This window comes from Triticum aestivum, chromosome 5D (genome assembly GCF_018294505.1).
Source record: "Triticum aestivum cultivar Chinese Spring chromosome 5D, IWGSC CS RefSeq v2.1, whole genome shotgun sequence".
NCBI lineage: Eukaryota > Viridiplantae > Streptophyta > Magnoliopsida > Poales > Poaceae > Triticum > Triticum aestivum.
This window is the reverse complement of record NC_057808.1, coordinates 476,317,223-476,326,392: the sequence shown is the minus strand read 5'-3', so window position 1 is coordinate 476,326,392 and position 9,170 is coordinate 476,317,223. Positions and strand designations below refer to the sequence as shown.

The 9,170-nt window shown below is 46.4% G+C and overlaps 1 protein-coding gene across 1 annotated transcript; it reads left to right on the top strand.

Moving 5' to 3' along the window:
• The first annotated feature begins 5,516 nt into the window (after nucleotides 1-5,516).
• Nucleotides 5,517-7,286, top strand: LOC123125587 (uncharacterized). The gene is made up of 3 exons (XM_044546063.1): nucleotides 5,517-5,773; nucleotides 6,169-6,302; nucleotides 6,399-7,286. The coding sequence occupies exons 2-3, from the start codon at nucleotides 6,216-6,218 to the stop codon at nucleotides 6,963-6,965; spliced, it is 654 nt and encodes a 217-aa protein (XP_044401998.1). The 5' UTR covers nucleotides 5,517-5,773; nucleotides 6,169-6,215; the 3' UTR covers nucleotides 6,966-7,286.
• Nucleotides 7,287-9,170: the final 1,884 nt, after the last annotated feature.

Genomic DNA, 9,170 nt, shown 5'->3' with positions numbered 1-9,170 from the left:
AAAACTAAAATTTCATTATCAGACAAAGACTTGGTAGAGCCACCGCTGTAGTAGCCATCGTCTCGTGGGTTCGGTAAACTTAGGGTTACTTCTTTGGGAAATGTCGGGAATACCTTCGTTATCAACCAGATCTCTCAAAGGGCATCGGCCAGTACATGGAGTGGTGGTGCTTCTTCAAAGTAAGAGCGGTACTACCGCCCATGTAGGCGGTACAATCGCCTCAGGTGACGACCAACAGTCTTGCTCCACAAGGGAGTGGTACTACCGCTAGGTCAAGCGGTACAACCGGGTGCCTATTTCCAGCACTAGGTAGAATTGGTTTCTCTCCTCGAAAACCGATAGGAAGGTCATGTGGATGCAATATAAATTTTGTGTACGTGATTTGAGTTCACCCGTACCTTCCAACACGGACCCCACTTAATAGTGCAGATTTTCTACGACCAAAGAAATAAATGCGACAAATATGTTGTCTTTGATCTTTTCCTTCTAGAGGGGCACCTAAGCGTCTTGTGACATTTATATATGTGTGTGTAGTTCAAGTACACGATTAGTCCACAACTTGCGTTGTCATCAACACCAAAACACTTAGGGAGGGAAATGCCCTTTCCCTCGTCTCTGGTGTCTTCGGTTATTCCTAAGCACTCTCTTTACTTGTGGTCTATTTTGGTCACTTGACCTTGCAAGCATCACATTTATCTCATCATAGCAATTGATTATCATAGCAATTGATTAGGCACACCTTTATATTTCGCATGGCCTAAACTTGCTAATGGCCAAAGTAGAATTTGTAGTTGTCGCTATTCACCCTCATTTAGGTGCATCTCAATCCTTGCACAAATGGATTCAAGAATAGGGTTGTGTAACTTTATTTATGCTCAACAACAATTACACATATACTATTTTGGATTCAAGATCCAAGAAATTACAAAGTAATTCTTACAGCTAAGAATTACAATAAAATATTTTGTAGACCTCTTCTTCGTGTCCGTAATCCTTGGAAAACAATAATATTGGCAAGACTTTAGTAAAAAGACCATATTTGGACCGTAGTAGCGATATTGCCGATTGTTCATCTACATGAACTTGATTACTGATTAAAGTATTCAAAAGCCCCTTAAGTCGTTCATCTAAAAAGATGGGAGGCGTTGAGCGATTATTTGATACTGTCAAACTTTGAGAGGGCATTAAAGCCCAAGCCTCGTCCAACCCAAAAATAGAAAAGGTGGTATTTACCTATTTAAAATTTATTTATTTATTTGAATATAAAATAGCATTATTATGTCCATATTTGCAGTATAACCATATTTTTAGGCATTTTGGACTTTCAGACCAAGTCTTTAAATTCAAAAGTCGAGTTTGAGTTCGGCCTCACCATTTGCCTTCCTGTTTGGATCGTCTGGTCGAGCTGCCCATGCCCACTAAAGTCAAAGTATGTATAAGAGTTGTTTGGCTTCCATCCATACTAGCCCTACCAATACAGGGCTCGCGCATTATTTGGTGGACATTTTCACGGCCACGAGTTAGCCAACCACCCAACGAAGAAAAACTTAACGAGATAACCAAATATAGGCCCAAATAAAATAAATGGCTTTCATTCAAACATGTGCCATTGCCCGTGGTCAACGCCAAAAAACAAGCACGACAGTCCCGGGTGTGATCCAAACAAACCCCAAAAAAGGCCTGCCCGTTGGCATCAACTAACATGTCAAGGAAGGGCACCGAAAGGTATCAGGTGCTCCCATGACATCGGAGCACCTGGGCATTGGATCAGAGATCCAACGATCACAAGGAGAGCTCATGCAAAATTACAGAAAACACCCCAAGAAAATCATATAATTACAGGCAGACCTAAAGGCTAAAAAACTGACCATTGGATCCACGATCCAATGCTTTACGGTTCAAGTGCTCCCATACCATGGAAGTATGTGAGCGGGAGTACCAGATGTTTTCTGGTACACATTAAAGAGCTCTCCCTCGTGTTCCTTCTACTGTCATGACAGATGATGAATAGATCCGGGGTTATTTGAAAAAAATTAGCCAATCAGAGGAGAGCCCATGAAAAAATTCAGAAAACACCTTAAGAAATCCGATAATTACATATAACTAGAAACTGAATCAGGGACCTGGGTGAATATACTGAAAAACAAATATGTTCAGAATAAATGCCTATCTGGGATAGAGAAAAAACCTGGAGACTCCCAGTTTTGGAGCAGTCTAATGGAAGTTAAAAAATTATATTTTCAACATGTCAAGAAAAAACTGGGAGATGGGAATGAGACTAGATTCTGGGAGGATTGGTGGGTAGGATCTAAACCTCTAAAGGATCTATACCCTAGACTGTATAACATTAGCTTTGACCTCAACATTTCAGTGGCAGATGCTGTTAACAGAGGGTGGCAGGGTTTTAGCTTTAGAAGAACATTGACTGGAGAAGTGATAGAACTCTGGAATAGCCTAAAAACAAGATGTGAAGAGGTAAAGGTGCATGGGGGAAAAGATCAACCCCTCTGGATGCTTACTAAGAACAGAATTTTTTTAGTTAAATCCTTGTATTCCTTCCTGATTAATGATGGTATGGGATTTCCACACAAATTCCTATGGAAAAACAAAATCCCAGCCAAGATCAAGATGTTCTTCTGGCTGGTTACCAGAAAAAGCATTTTGACCAAAGACAATCTGATAAAAAAAAGGATGGAAGGGGGGAAAGGAGTGTGTATATTGTGGAAAAGAAGAAAATATTGACCATCTTTTCTTCGAGTGTTCAGCGGCTAGATTGATCTGGGGTTTGAGCAAATGTGCCTTCGACCTTAGAACTATTCCAGTTAACTCAAGTGATTACTTTGGGTGGGGGGGGGGAGAAAAAGTTAGTCTTGGTAGGAAGTGCTGCTATATTCTGGGCTCTCTGAAAATGCAGAAATAATATTATTTTCAGATCTAAAAAGATATATTACCCAATGATATTCATTCGACTTATGTGCAATTGGATTGTTGACTGGTCGGTTTTGCAGATAAAAAAGCCGGAGCAAAAACTACTGCAGCTGGGAGCAAAACGAATCGAGCGGGTGGCAAGTGAGATATACAAGGCGACGTAGGGATGGAGACTCGGAGTTCGGCGGCTGGGAGGATGACTCTAGCAAGAATACCATCCTATTCCCCTTCTCTGTTTGCGTCGTGTAATCTCTGAACTTGTGGTAGATCGATGTCTGACGCTGGTGTAAGCGATGCAAGCCTTTTGTATTCCCCTGCTGCTAGTAGTCTTTAGCGTAGTTTAAATTTGATGCTGCTTCGAACCCGATGGCTGGACGGGAGATCGTTTTGGTTTCGTTAATGAAATCGGAGGGAAACCTCTTTCGTTCAAAAAGAAAAAAGAAAGACGCAGAGGCTACAGAGCTGACCGTTGGATCCACGATCCAACCCTCGAGCAAAAGCTCCCGAAGCACCTGACGTTTTCCGGCGAGGCCAGTGGCCGCATCTGGTTCCTCGGTCGAACTCCAAGCAGAAGAAGCGAAGTGGGACGACGGACGGCACTGAGAATCTTGGCCGGTCCAGGAAGGCGGCCCCACGAGGTGGTAGTAGTAGCAGTAGCGATGTTCTCTAGGCCCATCGAGATCGCGGGTCCCACGGGCTGTCCCGTGTGCGCCTCCCCCTCGCGGCAGCGCGTGCGCCGCTGTCGGCTCGCCCTCATCGGTTCTCCCCACGCTCCACAGCGCCGTTACTGAAAAGACTACCACTACCATCAGGCTCCTGTCACCCTAGGCTTCTAGCTTCGCTAATCCAAATCGTCGGAATTAAGCACACCCGCCACTCTTAATCTAACCTTCACGACCATGAGGATCCGAGACAAAAACTGTGGCTATACTGTCGAACTGGACCATCCAACCCAGGTGGCCACTGCATCAGCCAATCGGACGAGGCTTTGCTCACTCACTCACTCACTCACCCGCTGAATATTCATCGCACATTGTCTATTTTGTTGCTTTATTGACTCTTGTGTCTATGGCCAGCCATGGCTCCCTTTCAGCGCTTCTTTTCTTGGAACCGCACTTGGACTAAGCTCGCATGCCCTACTACTACTACTACCACCAGTGCATACGCATGGTCCAATGGAGCGACGCGACATGATGGTTCGGGCTAAGGGGAGGCAAAGAAAAGGCGCTTTCTGTTAGCCGCTGGTAACGCACAATTTGTCCGTCTCAACGCTTTCTTTCCTACTAATTATCGATGCTACCGGCTAGCATACCGGTAGGGCTGTACCTCAGGTACGGTGTGAGGATGAGATTGAGAAGAACAATGGCCGGAGCTGGACCAGTTGCTAGGCCGGGGCCTGGGCCTGCCCCCCTCTGACCACATGGAGTCCTTGACCCAAATCAAATGAGATCGTTGGTGGTAATGGCCAGCCACCGGACGGTCCACAGGAAAAATATTGCCGCTGGCTGTACAGCCACGCTTTAATCAACTATACAAGGACTGCAGCAATTCGGTCAAAAAACGTACTGCAGCAACAATTTTTATTTATTTATTTCGGCACCTCAGTGATCTGGTCAAAGTAGTCAAATACATGTCCTTTGCGGGGGCAATCAGGGCTTCAGTATGTACGCCCTGCCCCTTGCAGTACATGTGTTCAGGGGCAATGCATTTCAACGGAAATCACAGTGATTCTGCTGGGGTTTCTCAAAAGAAAATCTCCTATAGTTGACACCAAATGTCTGATTTGACTTCCTGCCTTTGATCGATCGAAATGAGCATTGAGAAAAATAAGCTTGAAAAAAAGAGAGAATATGGCCAGTGACTTTTGCTTCGAGTGAACTTGTTTTTACGGTTGCTGGTAACGGTATGTGTGTGTGTGCGTGCGTACTGGATGGGTGGAGCCTTCTTCACCTGCTGCACGTACCAAGCCCTAGTAACTTCGAAATGAAAACGGACGTTATAGCAAGAACGGTACCTACCGTCCGTAATGAAACGAAATGACGTACACAAAGCTGGTGCTGTGTTTGACATCCTGTACCGCTGGAGTAGTACTCTACATACGTCTCGATAGAATAGAAAAAGGAAAGAAAAGAAAGCCCGGTGACGTATTGCTGTCATCGTAAAAGCTTCTCGGAGCACTCATTTTGGCTCCAAAATAAGCTTTTGCATCCATCCATTCATCCATCTCCATCCATCACGCTCCTCTCTCTCTCTCTCTCAGTGAATAACAAAGTCCAATCTTTTGCTCTCCGTTTCAGGGATATTAATTCTCTATCAGCAGATCCATGATCGCACAACCATACCCGGGCATGTAATTTATGTACAATGTGGGTGGCCCGTTCCTTACTCAACCTCCGGTCCTGTCCCTTCTGCTCGGCTCAGCCGCTGCATGCCGCAAGAGCAAGGCCAGAGCGAGAGAGAGGGAGAGAAAGATACTCCTAGTCGGCCTGCAGTCCTAGTGTACTCCGTTGCTTGGCATGCCTCCCTGCAGTGCAGCGCAGGCCTGGTTAAAATACCACTGTGAAAGGAATCTTACATCATTCGTGTCTTGTCCCCTCCCCCTTCTCTCTTTTCCTTCTCTTTCTTCTTCAGAGAGGAGGAGAGTGAGAGAGAGGGAGAGGGACGGATGGAGACGACGGTCTGCTGGTTGATGTGTATAAAAGGGAAAGCCTGTGGCCTTTGGAGCCATACAATGATCAGAAACCGATAGCGAGAAGAGAAGAGGAACAGGGCTCAGTGAGTGGTAGTTGGAGCTCAGTGGCACTTCAGTTCTTGAGTCACTTCTCTGACATCTAGTAATTGAGAGGTGAGAAATTAGCTCATTTCCCTCTCTTCTTTCCCCTTACGATCCGGTGCTCATCAATCTGCAATGCTCTGTTCAATCATTTTTAGGCCTTTTCAGGCTTCTTTTCTCCTTTGGGTTGTGACTTGCTTCAGAATACAGTTACTCCAGCAGAGAGATTCTCCTGTCATGAACACTGTTGTTCTTCCCCTCTTTTCCTTCTTTTTCCTCCTCTGAGTCCAGTGCCCGATTCTCGATTCCACTTCGAAAGCTCCAATTGTGTGGCTGCATTGTAGTACGAGAGATCAGCTCGTATTCTCACTTTCTGTTCAAGTTCATATCTGTATGGCAAGATACAGCGTCGTGTAGTTAGAAACAGATGGAGCAGAGGCTTATGTTCTACCTATTTCTCCATGCAGGTCCGGCGAAGAGGAAGAAGAAACAGAGCAAGAAAGGGATCGCCACAATGCCGATGGAGCAGGCCTTCATGCACTGCGACAAAGACACCCTCAAGATGGCCATGCTCAAGCACGAGGAGACTTTCAGGCAGCAGGTATATAAGATCAGAATTCAGAAGCTACAAACTTTTTGCTTTTGCCTCCCCGTCTCAATAAGACTGTGGCCTCATGATTTGTGTACGTTGTTGCAGGTTCACGATCTCCATCGCCTATACAGAATTCAGAAGCTTCTGATGCGGGACCTCAAGAGGGAGATCAAGAGCCAGCAGAGCGGCCTGTCCGCCTCCCCCAACGGCTCCCCGGGCGCCGAGTACGACCACCACCGCAGGGCGAGCGCGCTCGACGCGTCCTCCTACGAGCAACAGTGGCAGTACGGCGCCACCCGCCGCGGCAGCCACGCGGCGGCGACTCCTCGCGCCGCGCAGGCGCAGCTGAGCCCGGAGGCGACCGACGACGAGGAGGCGGAGCTGGAGCTCACGCTCGCCGTGGGCAGCGGCGGCAAGAAACGGTACAGCGACGGGCACTGCTCCCCCGGGGAGAGCTTCTCGTCGTCCACGACGGAGTCGGACACGCTCACGGGCGGCCAGGACTGGCAGCAGGCGCAGGCGCAGCACCAGCTGGTCGGCACTGGCGCAGGCGCGGGCTCGCCCTACCACAAGCGGAGGCCGGCAGGGTTCGGCGCGGAGCAGGTGGAGGACGGCGGGGTGCAGCAGCCTTCTCCGCTGCTGTTCCACTGGCTCAGCCTACGGATGGCATGAAGCTAGCCATGGAATGGAAGGAAACCGACTGGCGTAGCTAGTGGCAGTCAGTTTGACTCCTGTTTGTTGAGCTGTAGTAGGAGTACTGCTATGTTTCTGTGCTTTCAGCTTAGTCTTGGATCAAGCTAATCTAAAAATAATTAACATGTCGTTGAGCGTAATGTAGGAGCCACTTTCCACAGTTAGCTTTCCAGGCGAAGCTAAGCATGGTTGGCTCTCAGTGCAAGTAGTTTAATTTTGGTTTGCTTTTGTGAGTGGGTGACTTTGTCTGTTATTTTAAGGGGCAGTCTTTGGGTATGAAATCAAATTCACAAGAACTAAGAACAGAATTTCCCATCGAATGAGGATTTGTGGCTCTCGGTGCTATACCCCTATATGAATACAGCATTAAAAATAATATCAAAAAGTTCTAAAACATTCTGGAATTTTAGGATATCAAACGTGGGTTTCATTATACACCTGTGTTCAGTTTCGTGGAAAATGGATGCCAGAGGTAATCTCCGTAAAAAAAAGTCAAAACATTCCTATGTATAGAAAAGACCACGACCACCCATTCGCGACGAAATTGAACATGGGTGTACAGTCGGCACCCAGATTTGATATCCCAAAATTTCAGAATTTTTAAAATTTCCCCGTATTTATTTTTAGTACTATATTCATATAGAGGTGCCGCGCTCCAATGCATTTCTCGTTTCCCCTTTCCTTTCTTAGGAGAATATCTGAACTTAAGACTATAGTGGTGGCCCATAAGCCCATGGACATTCGTGGGCAACATCTTAGTTGTGCATGTAACTCTTGGGGGTCCGCTATCACCTAAGGGACACTTTTGTGGTTTGAGAGAGTGCCATGTGATGCACCTGCCGCCGTCATGTGTCGCGTGCTAGCTTCTCTCTCTGAATTGTAGTTTACTTATATTTTTGTACGCGTTTTCAGGATTTAGATGAGATTTTTTTGCTTTACGGTTTTTGCCTTGTTTTTCTTAGGCTTTGGAGATTTTCTTTCTTTTTTTCAAGCACGGTTGCGCTTCTTCAAAAGGAAAAAAATGTGCTTGCACGAGAAGCACAAATTTGCTTCCATGAAAGCTCAGTTGTGTTTGTCACAAAAGAAATATGTGCTTCCAAGAGTGGTTCTCGTGAAAGCATAGATTTGCTTCCGCTGGTACATAGCCGTGCTTCTCGAAAAGGAAAAAAATCAATGCTTTCACAAGAAGCACAATTTGCTTCTACGCTTCTCGTGCGAGCACAAATTTGTTTTGGCAAGAAGTTCAAAAAAGTGAAGAAAACAAAAACGCAACCGTTCTTCCGGATTCAGGTTTTTGTCTTTCCTATTCGTTTTTAGTTGCTAGTTTTTTCGGTTATTTTTTTGGTATTCTTTCTTTTTGTTTCTAGTTTTCTGGGTATTAGGTTTTTTCGTCAAAAAAATTCGTCGAAACCTATTAGTGTGGGATCTAATTTCAAAAATCTCGACGTGAGAGGTCCAACGATGAAAACGGTGCAAAACTTAGACGCGCGATTCAAGATATAAAACGTTATGAATAAATGAATGTACGGAAAAAATGAGAAGGAACTCTCAGGTTGCGACAAGTGACGCACAAACAATGCGCCACTTGTCAGTGTGTGAGAAGATGGGGACTGACCTTTCCTAGAGATAACCCTTATGTTGGGGAACGTATTATGCAATTTCAAAAAAATTCCTACGATCACGCAAGATCTATCTAGGAGATGCATAGCAACGAGAGGGGGAGAGTGTGTCCACGTACCCTCGTAGACCGAAAGCGGAAGCGTTATGTTAATGCGGTTGATGTAGTCGAACGTCCTCACGATCCGACTGATCAAAGTACCGAACGTACGGCACCTCCGTGTTCAGCACACGTTCAGCTCGATGACGTCCCTCAAACTCTTAATCCAGTACACGGTCGAGGGAGAGTTCCGTCAGCATGACGGCGTGACGACGGTGTTGGTGATGTGATCCGCGCAGGGCTTCGCCTAAGCACTACGACGCTATGACCGGAGGCGTAAACTGTGGAGGGGGGCACAGCACACGGCTAAGAGAAATCTTGGTGTGCCCCGCCCCCGTATATAATGGAGGGGGGAGGAGGCCGGCGGCCAGGAGGGGCGCGCCAAGGGTGAGTCCTACTTGGACTCCTAGTCCAAGTAGGATTCGCCCTCCCCCCCTTCCTTTCTCCACCAGAGGGAATAGGAAGGA

What these genes read in the sequence shown, in the direction of transcription:
- LOC123125587 (XM_044546063.1), top strand. Translation starts at nt 6,216, where the DNA reads ATGCCGATGGAGCAGGCCTTCATGCACTGCGACAAAGACACCCTCAAG. An exon ending in AGGAGACTTTCAGGCAGCAG is followed by an intron (nt 6,303 to 6,398) that starts GTATATAAGATC and finishes ACGTTGTTGCAG; the next exon opens with GTTCACGATCTCCATCGCCT.